The following is a 16,321-nucleotide window of genomic DNA, read 5'->3' as shown; positions in this document are numbered from 1 at the left end:
GCACTTTGTGTATATGCTTTGCTAAATATCTAATTAAATAAAAAATCTCAAATTTTTAAAGCAGTTTCTTTTTTAAATGCCCTGATCTAAACTAGGGTCCACTTGTACCTACCATGTAAACACAGACAGGTGAAATTTACTGAAAGTGTGGATGGCTCATTTCTGCAAAAAGAACAGATTAATTTCCAGAATGAAGGAAAATCACTTTCTCCTAATTCTCTAATGGGGTGTAACAGTAGAACACAGGCTGACCACGGCGTATTATCCACGTGGAATACCTTAATCTTTTCCACTGGCTATGAACAGAGGAAAGCGGTTGACCAGTGCGACTTTTTGGTACAGTATGTGGGAGTCAGTTGTAAATGCATTACAACATCACTAAATTGTGGAATGTCCCTTTAGTTCTTAATTCGTGCATTCTACAGCAGCAGTTCTATTGCCTAAAGGCCAGAGGTCCGAACAGTGCACGACACATAGTTTAGTTCAGTACTGTTCTTTATATTTCACAGTATTACAATGTTTGTGTTTAAACATATTGGTAAAAATAATTGGTTTTTTCTGATTATGTTTATATATGAAAGTTTTTTTTTTTTTTTTTTTTGACTCTGGTATCTTTAAAGGGGACCCTGCAAGAGCTTAGCACATTGGGCCCCTAGAAGTGTAAGTACGGTCCTGTTTGAGTGTGAAACATAGAGAGGGTCTAATTTTTTTAAATCCAGTGAATGTTACTGTTATATGATGCATGCAGTCTGTACTTTTGCTGAGTTTAAAAATCAAATGAAAATGTTCTCATTTTTATCATGTCCTGTCAATTTACAATATACCTGTCCAGTTCTTAAATTTCCCTAAACTCTCAACCTCAGTGCTCCTGAAGGGTAATTTATTCTAATAACCACTAATTTGTTAAAAGTCATACTTCCTGTGATAGTTTAGTTGTGATTTCCTCTACAACTCTTTCATTTATTCTATCTTTATATAGGCGCCTTCGTAGCCAGGTGGGAAGGAGCAGCAGTTCGTAGCACACACACTCCTTGATTAGACCACGGTTTGAGCCCATCACCACCAAATACGGAGGATGCGGAAAGGTCAGGGAATGACCACCGCCATATCCTGGAGCAATATGGCCTTAGTTGCTAATGCTCCTAAAAACCAAATAACAAACAAACAAACTATCTTTATAAATGGAATAAATAAATGAATAATAAAATACATATATGATGATCATTTATCACACAGTAATATTGTTAGCAGACAAAAAGAATATTAAAATAGATTTTAGAAATGCACTTAATAGCAGGGTTTGGCATGCAGTAATGTATTCCATTTCTGCTTCTGTATACAAAGACTCAGTCTGCTTCTCCAGATACTTCTGGGCAAATTTCTTAAGATGTATTCATAAAGATGTAGTGTATTTTTGCTGATTTTAAGTGTATTCTTTAACTGGTTGATAAAAGGAAAAGTCAATGTCCAAGCGATGAGGGTTTTAAAATAATGTAATAAAAAGGCAATTAATTGGAAGCAAAGTGATAACACTTAGTGAATAGACTGTTGAAGTAATTATAATGGTTACAATTATAATAGTTATAGTATTAGCCATATAAATATATATATATATATATAAAAAAAAGAAAAGAAAATATATAAAAAATAAAGTAGAAAAAAAAATAGACTAGATTTCTCCAAGCTGTCAGTTATCCCATGGAGGTAACTTGTTCCGGTAATCACCAACTCACTGGTTAAAAAGATAACTTCCTTCAATCCAGTCTAAATCTCTTCCCTCTTAATTTGAGTTTATGTTCCCCCCCCCCATAGTTCTGGAATCATAAATGGCAATGAAAGTTTTCATCCTAATTCATTTCACTTTCTTCTTATAGGCCTCAGTCAGCTCTCATCTAAGGTGCCTAGTTAATAGGCTCTATAGCCCACATGTTTAAAGTCTTTTCTCATATTGATAACATTTTGCTGATATTACCAGGAAGGTTGCCTGACTTTGGATCCTTTCAAGAAGCTTTGATGTCTTTTTTTTTTAATTATTTATAATTTTTTTTCTTCAGGTTGGCACTAATGATATTAAGAGTAGGAGACCGGCGGAATTACTTGACAAGTACAGGTCACTGATGAAAAAAAGCCGTGAATTAGGGTTGAAATTGAAAGTGTCTGCAATTCTGCCAGACACGATAGGAGGGAGTATATGATGAGAGCCCTGTCAATCAATTCGGCCCTGGAAAGATTGTGCAGGGCTCAAGGGGTAAAATTTTTTTCAGCCTGGTCTGTACTAGTTAACAGGAGAGACTGCTTCTACAGGGATGGGATACACTTAAATAGAAAGGGTGCAAGAATATTTGCCGATGCTATCGAGGCAGTGTTAGGTGGGTCGGAAAACTGCTAGCTTGGGGGGAGACAAAGACTAATGGATTAACAGTAGCCACTGGCAGAGGTGAAAGAGATTCTTGCACTGCTTCTACTAGAATGAGCAGAAGCCTGAAAAACAAGATGCATGGTATTTCAGAGACTGCTGGAAGTCATTGTGATACAAGTAAACACATGGGTTGTGTTAGGGTAGCTAAGAATAGAAACAGGTGCATGTATACTTGCGTGTACACCAATGCTAGGAGTTTAGTAAATAAATTTGATGAATTTGAGGTATTGCTCAAAACATCAAAGGCAGATATTGTGGGGATTTCAGAGACATGGTGTCACACAGATATAAGGAATGCAGAACTGGAATTTGGGGAGTACAATGTCTACAGAAAGGATAGACAGGATAGGAAGGGAGGAGGGGTTATGCTATTAGTTAAAAAACACATAAAATCCAAGGAAGTGAAGCCCGTCGACATCGCTGGACAGTGCAGTGTCGAGTCAGTTTGGTGTGACATAAGCATTGGGAGATCAAAATTGAGAGTAGGAGTGTGCTATAGGCCTAATGACTCTGATGAGTATAATAAGAAACTGTTCGGAGAAATAGAGTGGGCCAGTAAATCAGAGAGTCTTATAATGGGAGATTTTAATTTCCCAGATATTGACTGGAATTTGGGGGCTGGTCACTCACACTAGCAGGGCTTTTGTGGATTTATTGGATGATTGTTTTCTACATCAGCATGTTCGGGAGGCAACTAGAGGGAGTAATACTCTTGATTTGATTATCAGTAGTGATTCTTCATGCATTAAGAATTTGCAGATAAATGAACCACTAGGTGGCAGTGATCACAGTGTGCTGAAGTGGGAGTTACTCAAAGAGGTCACTACCATTAGGGGTAAAGGGAAGGGGTATTGCTTTCGTAAAGGCGACTACAATGGACTGAGACAGTATTTAAATTCTATACAGTGGGATCAACTGATGATGTTACCAACAGCAAATTCAAAATGGGAAGCATTCAAAGAACTTATCTTGGAAGCTACTAGGCTTTACATACCAACTAAGAAATATTGTTCAAGGTTTAGGCCTAAATGGATGTTAGATGAACTAATGAGGCATATGGCAGAGAAGAAAAATGCATGGAATACATACAAATTAACACGTGACACAGACGCCTATGATAGATACAAGTTGATCTGTAACCAAGTTACAAAGGAGGTTAGGCAGGCGAAGGCAGATTACGAGAGATCCTTGGCAAGGGATGCGAAGAAAAACAGCAAAGAGTTCTTTACTTATGTAAACTCTAGAAGGAAGGGGATGAATCAGATTGGTCGACTTGAGATCGATGGGTCAACTGTTGATGACCCTGCTCAGGTAGCTAACAAACTAAATGAATATTTTGCATCGACATTCACACATGAAGAGTTATTCAGCGAGGGGAATGCCAGAGGTGTATTCAACTCTAGCAGTAAGCTAGAGTATCTTGTAATAACTGAGAGCAAAGTGGAGGAGAAATTGTTCAAGATAAACACAAGAAAGGCACCTGGGGTGGATGGGATCTATCCAGTTATATTAAAGGAGGCAGCAAAGGAAGTAAGCAAACCCTTAGCCATAATTATGAGAGCTTCCTTGGACTCAGGGGAGGTACCCACGGACTGGAGATGTGCAAATGTGACCCCAATTCACAAAGGAGGATCAAAGGCTGACACAAGTAATTATAGACCTGTGAGTTTACTTCTGTTCCCGGAAAATTAATGGAGGCATTAGTTAAAGAAGCACTGCAGGATCATCTAGACAAGACTTCAGTTATAGCTAGGACACAGCATGGTTTTGTTAAGGGTAAGTCTTGCCTGACCAATTTGATTGGATACTATGATGCAGTCACAAAAGAACTGGATGCAGGGAATAACTTTGATATTATATACTTGGATCTTAGAAAGGCTTTTGATACTGTTGCAAATGGAAGACTGCTGCACAAATTGGAGCAGTGTGGCATTGGAGGCAAATTGCTGCTATGGATAAAGGGGTGGTTGAGGGGGAGAAGACAGAGAGTGGTAATCAATGGACACTGCTTATCGTGGACTAATGTTATTAGTGGAGTCCCTCAGGGTTCAGTATTGGGTCCTTTATTGTTTTCTGTATTTATAAATGATATTGATGATGGTATATCAGGCTTAAGTCCAAGTTTGCAGATGATACGAAGGTTGGCAGGGTTGTCAAGGACACTACTGACACTATGCTACTGCAACAGGATTTGGAAAGGTTGAGCAGATGGGCTTCGAGGTGGCAAATGAAGTTTAACATTGACAAATGTAAAGTACTATATATGGGAAACAGTAACCCCAGAGCAACGTATCAACTCTGTGGTACTACACTGACAGTGGTAGAGAATGAAAGGGACCTGGGGGTGGTTGTGCAGGCAGATATGAAGTTCTCTGGGCAGTGCAGACGGGCTGCAAGAGTAGCTCATGGTGTATTGTCAATGATATATAGGAATTTTTTAGCAGGGATAAGGAGGTGATTATTCCCTTGTATAAAGCAATGGTCAGGCCACACCTAGAGTACTGTATACAGGCCTGGAGGCCTCATTTCAAGAAGGATGTAGGGCTGCTGGAACGAGTACAGAGAAGGGCAACTAGATTAGTGAATGGGACAAAGGGGTGCTCTTACGAAGAAAGGCTTAAGTTTTGCGAATTACAGTGTCTGGAAACTAGGCACCAGCGAGGTGATCTGATAGAGATGTACAAAGCCTTGAATGGTTTGAGCATGCTCAATGCTGATGGGATTCTTCTTCTAGCTCAGAATAATCACCTGAGAGGGCATAAATTCAAATTGAGGAAAGACAGATGTAGGATAGATGTGCGGAAATTTGCCTTTAGCCAGCTTTTGCCTTTAGGTGGTTGGTAGGTGGAACAGACTTCCATCCCTTGTCGTGGAAGTTGATAGCCTAAATAAGTTTAAGGCTCAGCTGGACAGGTATTTCGAACGAACAGAGGGGTTAAGTGGAAGTGGTTATTTTTATTTATGTTACTTTTTTTTTGGCTGATGCTGCATAAGCTTGCTTTCTTGCATCAAATGCCTCTACTAATGCTAAGGTGCGGTCTCCATACTTGGACACAGTATTCCCCGTGCAGTCTTATGATTACTTTATGCAGTGGGATTATGACCTCCTTATCTCTGCAGGCTGTTAATTTGATAAATCATTGAGACATCTTGTGTGTGTGCGTGTGCATGCGCACGTGCATATACAAAGGGTACTAGGAAAGTTTTGCAATATGACGCAACAATGAATCACTGGAAGCTGCTTGTTGCTGCATGTTGAGACATGTTCATACGTGCATAGTAGCCGCTGCACCAAGTCGATGGGCTCAGTTATTCATTAGTAGTGAGAGTGTAAAGTGCTTGCGATGGCATCGTGGTCACAAAATGAGATAAGGACAGTTTTGCGGTATAATTTCGTGCGTGGTTTAACCATAGACCAGTGCTTAGAAGAAATGACTCTTGCACTAGATGATGATTGTCCACATCGTACAACGATATTCAGGTGGTATAGAGAATTCCAAAGGGGAAATTTCACTCTGGAGGATTCTGAGAGGCCGGGAAGGCCATGAACGTCAGTTACGGAGGAAAACGTTACTGCTGTGAGAAAAATGCTTGACGGAAACAGGCGAGTGACCTACCAACAGATAGAGGATACTTTGGGCCTAAATGCACCAGCAATTCGTTCGATTCTGCAAGATCATTTGCACGTGAAGAAACTTTGTTCTCTCTGGGTGCCGCATCAACTGACTGAAGAGCAGATGACACGACGTGTGACTTGGTGCCGGGAGATGTTAAAAAAGTTTGATAAGGGACAATCTCGGTATGTGAACAACATCGTGACAGGTGACGAGACTTGGCTGTACTATTACGATCTGCCGACCAAGGCTCAAAACAAAGTTTGGGTCTTTGATGATGACGACACACCCATAATTGTCAGAAAATCCCGATCTGTAAAGAAGAAAATGATAGCCATATTTTTCAAATCGAGTGGAATTGTGGAACGTGTCGTTTTGGACACGCAGAAGACAGTCACAGCTAAGTGGTACACTGAACAATGCCTGCCTAAAGTCATTGGATCTATGAAGAACCTGCGGCCAAAGTCAAGAATGGACACCTGGTACCTCCATCACGAAAATGCTCCAGCTCACCGCGCCAAAGCCTGCACCGAATATTTGACCACAACAGGACTGAAACTTCTCGAGCACCCTCCCTACAGTCCAGACCTTGCTTCCTGCAACTTTGCACTGTTCCCGCATGTGAAAATGAAGCTAAAAGGGAGGTGGTTTTCCAGTGATGAGGACCTTCTACAGGCTCGGGACAACGAGTGTGCTTTACTCCCTAGTGAAACTTGACAGAACTGGTTTAAAGATTGGTTTCGGAGGATGGAGAGGTGTATTGAATGTAGAGGAAATTACTTTGAAAAAATTAAATAAACAAAGCTGTATTGCAAAACATTCCTAGTACCCTTTGTATATATACATACGCATGGTATATATATATATATATATATATCCAAGTATGAAAAAGCAAATAGTAAATGTTATAATAAATATATGGTTGGGTACTCGCCATGGTTTTTGGTTTACCTGATAAGCTAGTATATCATATTTTACCTTTAAAAACTCTTACCACTATTAACTTAACTCATATTCATATATATATATATATATATATATCTCCTCCAATATATATATCTCCTCACAAGCAACATTGTGAACATGATGTTGCTTGTGAAGAGATACATCAGATTGCTATATAAGACTGTTACATAATGAGATTATTATGTAAGACTGTTATGTAAGGAGATCGTTTTGTAAGACTCGAGCAACATTGTGTTTATGATGTTGATTGAGTCTTACATACATATAGAACTTCATTTAATCTATGAACCAATTTCTGAATTTCTAATTGTCCAATTTTAATGAAATTTGGAATTACTCATCAAATCTTTTTTTAAAGACCCAAATGTAAAATTTCACGAAAATCCGTCCACTGGGAGCCTCTCTGTTACATACAGACAGATGAATGGACATATGGACATGATGAAGACAATAGGTGCATATATATATATATATATGTATGCAGATATGCCAAAAAAAAAAGTGTTGTACTAAATTTTACTGCGCTTACTGTTTACTGTAGAAGAGCTTGACATTTTTATATGTTGTATAGTAGAAGCAGAAAGTCTGACTAAAGAAGTTATTCAGAGTTTGAAGATCTCTTAGCTTCTTGCTTGAAATTCAGATGACTTATTACTGATGTCTGGCATGTTTGGCAGGCTGATAGAAGATAATGGTGAGGGAAATTCTGGCTCCCTGCATTCTGCTTTGTTATAAAAATATTTTAATTGATGGTAAATACCATCAGACTGAGGCAGTTACATTATCAGTTTCCATATGGACAAAATGCCTGGTTCTGGACTCTGGCCACTATTAACAAAATATGTTCAATTAAAGTTTCACTGTATATTAATTTTATTAGTATTAAAATACTAATTTTAATACTAATAAAATTATGTGTGTCATAACAGTATAGTTTTGCTATAAAAATACAAATAGGCAGTTGGAGTCTTTTTGCCAAAATTGGCAATCTTTTGCCAAATTGATTTTGGCAAAAGATTGCCAAATCAATTGCTTTTAACTAAGATTGTATACCTGAAGAGAAGAGAAAAGGTACTTTTCTCTCCTTTCTTTTCTCCAATTTTATTCTGTAAAAATGTCATTTGCACTGCTGAGGCAGTACTTACTGATTCTTTGGCTAAAAAAGCATTTGCTATTCATCGAGTCAGCTTCATGTCAAGGCAGATGAAGAGGGTGTGGATATCCTCTTGATCCAGGAGCCACATACCCATGCCCGGCAGGTGCGTTTCTTACCGCTCCGCTATTTTGATCTGAAAAATGTGTTTTAACCTTAATACAGTTAGAATTTTATGTTTCAGTTGAAGTTTAAACTGCACTGGACTCTTACTGTGAGATACTTGAGTGTTTTCCTGTGATTTTATACCAGATGTCTACATTAATTATTTATTTCCTTTGTTGTGAGATAGGTCGCCCGCCGTGCTGAACACCCAGTGTCTTGACACGAGGTGCAGGGTCAGAGGTTGTATCACGATATGAAAGTGTACTACGGTTTGAAATGTACGGAGCCAGAACTGCCTCAGTCTGTGGAAAGTTTTTCCATCATCAGATGTGTAAAATTGTAAGCATAGGATTCAGTTCTCATCAACGCCTAGTCAGAATGGAAGTTCTCTCCTGTCAGGGATATACTCAATAATGCAGCATATACAATTACAAACACTTGATGGAATTATATAAACAGTTATATACAATTGATGGGAATTGTGTGAAATAGAATTTATCAGAATTCCTGTGTTTGTATGGTACAAACCTGTAGCAGTACTACAAACTGCAAGTACATCTATATGTGCTCACATGTTTTATGCATCCCAACATATCAGATCGCATCCTATCGTATCTGATGCATCTTGTCCTGATGAAGTCTAGCAGTTCCAGATGAAGTGGCACACAAAACTGCCACTGATTCAGCGAAACAGCCTGAAGAAACAAGTGTTTCAGTGACAAAACTCCTATGCATATTCATCAATAAGTCAATGTATGTAGCATAAGAATAATTTGATTACACAATTATGTAGCTCGGTACAATGTAGCAGCAATTTTAAAATGCATTTGAATTGCTCTTGTCTATGCCTTAATTTCAGCTTAATTTTGTATATTTTTTCAGAATTATTGATCATGCCAGAATTCAAGCTCATATATGAAAGAAACGTGATAGAGGTTTTCCAAAATTTGACAACTGTCCTAAAAATTTACATGACATTGCCAATAATGAGTTGTGAAGCTGAAAGAAACTTTTCTAAACTATCATTAATAAAAAACAAATTTCGATCAACCATGCTAGAGGAAAGACTGAATTATCCTTCTATTCTCTGTATAGAAAATATTACAAAATCATTGTCATATGAAGAGGTGATCAGAGAGTATGCAGCCAAAAAAAGTGTTATAGAGGTGTGTCAGGCAGTTAATTAATAAAAATATTAATATTATGTATGTTTTTTTTTTTTTTTTTGATTTTGTGCTGTTTGTCAGCTTTTTAAATTTTTGCTGTGATTTCTTTTCTCATTCTAAATAAATATTTACTTAGTACCTAATTTTGTATTCTTTTTTTTAAAGAGGGCTCCAAAAATTGTATAAGCTTCAGGCCCCACAAAATCTGGATCAGCCAGTGTTCAGGTTAAAGCTGTTTTTCTGTTAGATGTTCAAAATCTTTAAAGTGTAGACTGCAGAACTACCTTACTTTTATTTTTAACTATTTTTCCTTATGTATAAAAGATGCAATCATTTCAAAAGAAAAGGGACTTTTCTTCCATTAAAATTTGATTCTTCAGATTCTCATTGCCATATATATCAAATATATATATGTCACTTGTGTTAATGCCTGATATGTTGCAGTAAATATAATTTAGCTATTTTAATTATATAATACAAAAGTTCATTAATATTAGTGAATACGTTGCATGATAGTGAAATATGTTGGTTGTGTGTAATTATGAGAGACAGGAAGAATAATGGGTTATGAAGAGATTAAAAAAAAAAAAAAAAAAAGCCAGTTACATTTAGCACATAATTGAGTAAAAAAAATTCTAAAACTCTCACATAATGTCCTTTAGTGATTATATTTTCTAATTTTTTTATTAAATTCAGCATTCTTTAGTAATTTTTCTACATGAGCAGTATAGTGTTAGAGATACTTGGAGCTAGCAGTGGATGATGTTATCTTGGTTAAGATTAAAATTCAGGTTTAATTATTAGCAGTATTTTAATGGAGAGTTCTGTAAGATATACAAGGTTAGTTAGTTATCAGATATACAAGGTGCAGCACTGTAAATTATAGGTTTTTATTTAACAGTATCGGGTGACATTGTTGAACAAATTGACATACTTTTGGGGAAAAAAAACTATTTCAAGAGTATAATTTCAGTTCCTAAATATTAAATCAGTAAAAGTATATGTTGAAAATTTTCCAGAATATGACAGAACAATAAGTTCCTTGATCTCATGCTGAATCTTTTTTTTTTTAATTTGGCAATATTTGAAGGGCCATCATGAGAGGTTCTTTCCAGTATTCCCACAGGGAAAGGTCATTTCTGAGGATTTTGGAGCCATGCAATGTCACCAAATCTTGGTGCAGTATGATTGGGAAACCTGTAAGACTTGCATAGGGGCTCAGGAAGTATGGGCTGTTTCACTGTCATGTTGGAAATAAGTACTGTTGTGGTCTGTTGCTAGTTTTTGTGATTTGAAAGAAATCTGACTGTTATCTATTATCTGACAGCTTTTAAGAACTAAAACTGCATTATCAGTATGTGTAGTATCAGTTTAACAAATATTTCAATTTGTTCGATTGATACTGCAAAATAAAAAGCACTAGTTTGTTGTATATGTGTAGAGAACAAACATATTTTATAAAGGTAGGAAGTTAAGTGAAGAAGTATGCAACAAACTGAATAATTGAATGGCTTGAAGTTTTCAGTTATAAAAAAAATTATTCTCAAAAATTATTCACTTATCTTTTTCATTGATATGGAATTAAAAAAAAAAAAACTTTTAAAAATGAAAGGCATGGAATTAATTAATTTACTATCTCTGAAACGTTGGAGCTAAATTAACTATATTGTAACAAGAACTAAAAGCTAGCTGTAATTCAGTATATGTTTATATCCTTTTTTTTTTTTTTTTTTTTGTAGATGATTTTTCATTAGGAAGTGCATTAAATCCATGTTATATTCAAATTTCAGTTTATTGTTTCATAAGGTTGGTAGAAGGTACAGATCCCATTACTTAACAAGAGAGTTCTAAAATTGGCTTGGCTAGCTGGTACATTTTTGGATGCTTGCTGAATGAATCCTGTCTTCAAATCAAATCAAAAAGTTGGTTAATAAATCAGTAATGCCATTCCAATACTGCTTGGTCCTCCATAATCCTAATTGGTGCTGAACCATGTTTTGTCGAGACAGTCCTAATTTCCTTGATTGTATTGTCACTGGAGACAAGTGTTTGGTGTTACAGTATGACCCAGAGATGAAGCATCAGAGCTTGCAATAGACTTCAAAATCATTACCAAGACCCAAAAAAATTTCATTTACAGAAGTTCAGGATTAAGATGATGCTGACCTTGTTTTTTGATAAGCAGGGTGTGATTTACTAGAAATTTAAACCTGATGGGGAAAGAGTCAATGCTGCATTCTACATACAGGTGTTTCAAAGACTATTTAAGTATTTCCAGGGTGAGGCCACAATTTTGAGAGAAAGACAGCTGGTTTCTTGTTGCATGACAATGTCCCCCACCCATTCCACACTTGTTATGGAGACATTTATGATGAATTGTGGCATTGTACAGCTCACCCATCCACCTTATTCTCTAGAACCACAGATTTCTTCCACTTTCCCAAGGTGAAAATTGCCTTCAGTGGAAAGAGATTTCAGGACGTTGAGGACAAAGAAAAATGTAACTGCTGAACTGAACACCATCTCATTGGACACCTTTGATGATTCTTTTTAGAACAATGTAATAAGTGCATTCAATCAGGTGTTGTTTACTTTGAGAGAAAAAAAAAAGTTCTTTTTATTGTACCAGTCTAGGAACTTTATTGCCACCTCTCAATTTTTGGCTCAGGAAAAATATATTTTGTAGAATCTGTACTTAATGATATAAAAAAACCTAAATTTGGGCACTCAGTTATGTGTTAATGAGAGAAGAGAATTACAGGTACATTTGGTTGCTGGTTCATAAAGTTTATATTTGTATGCAATGTTTCTAAGGTATTCCTTGAGCAGCATGATGCTTAGGTAAACTGTGTTGTTTAAAGATAATAAAGCACTCAAAACCTATGTTGGTATTATTATGTTTATTTCCAAATTGGAAATATGTACATAATGGGGTCAAACTTTTCATGTTATTTTTTTATTCCTCTCAGTGACAGCTGTCTTTGCAATATCATGGCAAGATGCAAAGTCACAAGAACTTGTAAGGTTCTTGTTACTTTGCATCTTGCCATGATATTTTTTGTTTCTTTTGTGATGGCGATATTGCAAAGACAGCTGTTACCGAAGAAGTGGTAAGAAAATACTGTGAAATATTTTATCCCATTATGTACATATTTTCAATTTGGAAGTGTTATTTCTGTAAAAATTTAAGATTATTTCACATTTTAGAATTATATGCATAAATTAATTCTTGATTGAGGTGGATGGGCAGCACAAGATTTCTTAATGGTATGTATATTGTTGCAGAACGTTTAGGGGGTCTGCTGAATCCTTTTCAGAGACGTTGGTGTGCCATTAAAGATGGATATTTGTATTATTATGAACGCCCTACTGATCGTCATCAAAAAGGACAGATTCTGCTTTCAGGTTATGAAGCTAGACATTGCCCAACAGCAACCAAAGATGTTTACAAAAGAAATGTTTGTTTTGAATTAGTGTGTCCTGGGAAGAGAAGCTACCAGGTGAGGATTTTTTTTTTTTTAATTGCTTTGGAAAACTTAATAAACTTATTAAGTAATCATTAATATCAGAAGTGTTATTCAGTGTGATCAAAATTAACATCTGGCTTCTAGGTGTTATGGGAATTGTGTACCTTGGCTTTGCTGGTATAATAATAAAGCTACATTTGATATGTGGAGGCATCACACATGCATTACTTTTGCCTGGGATGCTACTGTGCTCCTTGCTGAGGTATTTAGTCTTTTAACTCTATTACTCGTGAAATAAAACTAGTGGTGCTTGAACCTAAATTATATTTTTGAACTTAAAGTTTTAAGACAATATAAACTTATCTATTAAATATCAAATGTGTCTCATTACAAGTATATAATGGCTCAATGTCTGACAGTTTCTGTGGCTTTAAAGGGGCATTTTGTTTGTAATTGTCTGTTGTGGCGTTAGACAAGAACCAAATAATTGTAGCATTTATGTGACTATTGACAATATCAAAGTTATATATCTATGAAAAATTAACCCAGCAGCAATCATGCCTATTTGTAACAAACAGTCACACAGAACCTGACACAGATGTTCAACTTTGAACAGGTGCTCAACTTTGTATCTTATTACTAGTAAAGAGTTTTTGCCTTTTCCCCCCAAATTCTTCTTTTCTTAATGGATTACAATATGCATTGTATGTAATTTTTAATAAGAAAATCTAAATATTTAAAAAACAAAAATTATTTCTGCTGAAAATTAAAAAAAAAAAGTTACACCATAAACATAAAACTAATACTCACTTCCATTTCTAGTTTAGAATACCATAAGATCAAAATTTCAAACTTATGTATACACACATATAAATGTGCTGTCAAATACATAAAGGAATAATCAGATTAATAATAATAAAAGAATAAAAATCATTTTATATCAAAATAATAATAATAGAGACAAAAACACATTTTGTACAACAATTAAATGTAAATCAGAGGAACTACTTCCTCTACCATATCGACCAGGTGCCAATTTCAGGCATGTGTGAAAAATGTGTTTAAAAGAAAAGACAAAAATAGTAAATAGCTGCACAGGATCCAACAAGTTCTTTGCACATAGAATTCCAACTAAATAATTTTTCACCTCCAAAACATTTCAAATATAAAAGTATGACTATATTTAGGAAGGTAGAAGAAAAATTTGGATTTTGATTATTAATTAATGGTTAATTAATAATACACCACAGTTATTCTTGAGAGGGATCTGTCAAGTCCCATTTGAAAATAACCATCGTCACGACTGCCACTGGGTTAATACAGTTTTCTCCATGACAGGAAATCTCGTTTTCTGTAGTGATATTGATTGATTAATGGATGTACTCTAGGTGGAACAGGACCAGGCTATGTCTGCCAGGGGCAAAGGTTGATGATGTAGAGCAGATATCATCTTTTAAGGGCACAAAAAGTGATATTGTTGTACATGTTGGCACTAATGATATTAAGAGTAGGACACTGGCGGAATTAGTTAACAAGTACAGGTCAATGTTGAAAAAAAAAAGCTGAGAGTTAGGATTGAATTTGAAAGTGTCTGCAATTCGGCACAGGCACGATAGGAGGGAGTATATGATGAGAACTTTGTTGATCAATTCGGCCCTGGAAAGATTGTGCAAGGCTCAAAGGGTAGAATTTTTTTCAGCTTGGTCTGTGCTTGGTAACAGGAGAGACTGCTTCTACAGGGATGGGATACACTTAAATAGAAAGGGTGCAAGAATATTTGCTGATGCTATCGAGGCAGTGTTAGGTGGGTTGGAAAACTGCTAGCTTGGGGGGATACACAGACTAATAGATTAACAGTAGCCATGGGCAGAGGTGAAAGTGATTCTTACACTGCTTCTATTGGAATGAGCAGCAGCCTGAAAAACAAGGTGCGAGGGATTTAAAAGACTGCTGGGAGCCATTGCGGAACAAGTAAATACATGGGCTGTGTTAGGGGTAGCTAAGAATAGGAACAGGTGCTTGTATACTTGTGTGTACACCAGTGCTAGTAGCTTGGTAAATAAATTTGATGAATTTGAGGTGTTGGTCAAAACATCCAAGGTAGATATTGTTGGTATATCAGAGATGTGGTGTCACACAGATATAAGAAATGTAGAATTGGAATTTGGGAGTACAATGTGTACAGGAAGACTAGACAGGGAGGAGGGGTTATGCTATTAGTTAAGAAACACATAAAATCCACTGAAGTACAGTCAGTCGACTGTGCTTCCTTGGATTTTATGGACAGTGCAGTGTTGAGTCAAGTTGGTGTGACATAAGCACTGGGAAAGCAAAATTTGACAGTAAGAGTGTGTTATAGATCTTATGACTCTGATGAGTATAATAAACAACTGTACAGAGAAATAGAGTGGGCCAGTAAATCAGGGTATCTGTAGAATCTGCAGATAAAGGAACCACTAGGTGGCAGTGATCACAGTGTACTGATGTGGGATTTACTCAGAGGTAACTACCATCAGGGGTAAAGGGAAGGGTTTTTGCCTTCATAAAAGTGACTATGGTGGTCTGAGACAGTATTTAAATCCTATACGGTGGGACCAACTGATGACGTTACCAACAGCAAATTCAAAGAATTAATCTTGGAAGCTACTAGGGCTTTTCATACCAACTAAGAAATATCATTCAAGGTTTAGGCCTAAATGGATATCAAATGAACTAATGAGACATGTGGCAGAAAAGAAAAAAGAATGGGATAGATAAAAATTAACAGGTGAAACAAAAGCCCCTGATAGATATAAGCTGGTCTGTAATAAAGTCACAAAGGAGGTTAGACAGGCAAATGCAGATTATGAGAAATCTTTGGCAAAGGATGCAAAGAAAAAGAGCAAAGAGTTCTTTACTTATGTAAACTCTAGGAAGAAGGGGATGAATCAGATTGGTCCACTTGATATGAAGGCTAAACTTTGATGATCCTGCTCAGGTAGCTAACAAACTAAATGAGTATTTTCCATCTACATTAACACATGAGAAGTTATTCAGGGAGAAGAATGCTAGAGGTGAGTTAAACTCTGGCAGTGAGTTAGATGATTTTGTAATAACTGAGAGGAAAGTGGAGGAGAAATTGTTGAAGATAAACATAAAAAAGGCACCTGGGGTGGACGGGATCTATCCAGTTATATTAAAGGAGGCAGCAAAGGAAGTAAGCAAACCCTTAGCCATAATTATGGGAGCTTCCTTGGACTCAGGGAAGGTATCCATGGACTGGAGATGTGCAAATGTGACCCCAATTTATAAAGGAGGATCAAAGGGCGACACAAGTAATTACAGACCTATTAGTTTAACTTCTGTTCCAGGGAAATTAATGGAGACACTGGTTAAAGAAGCACTATAGGATCATTTAGACAAAACTTCAGTTATAGCTTGGACACAGCATA

The 16,321-nt window shown here is 36.4% G+C and overlaps 1 protein-coding gene across 1 annotated transcript in view; it reads left to right on the top strand.

Annotated features, from left to right (window-relative positions):
• Window positions 1-16,321, top strand: part of LOC150080699 (src kinase-associated phosphoprotein 2-A-like) — a 79,707-nt gene that overhangs the window by 51,939 nt on the left and 11,447 nt on the right. The window contains exon 5 of the mRNA XM_090381930.1: window positions 12,709-12,923. Within this exon, the coding sequence (XP_090238056.1) occupies window positions 12,709-12,923 (215 nt within the window). The remainder of the gene's footprint in view (window positions 1-12,708; window positions 12,924-16,321) is intronic.

The sequence above is a fragment of the Mastigoproctus giganteus genome, chromosome 9 (genome assembly GCF_048544385.1).
Source record: "Mastigoproctus giganteus isolate SK-2022 chromosome 9, ASM4854438v1, whole genome shotgun sequence".
In the NCBI taxonomy this organism is placed as follows: Eukaryota; Metazoa; Arthropoda; class Arachnida; order Uropygi; family Thelyphonidae; genus Mastigoproctus; species Mastigoproctus giganteus.
This window is presented reverse-complemented; position numbering and strand designations above follow the sequence as displayed.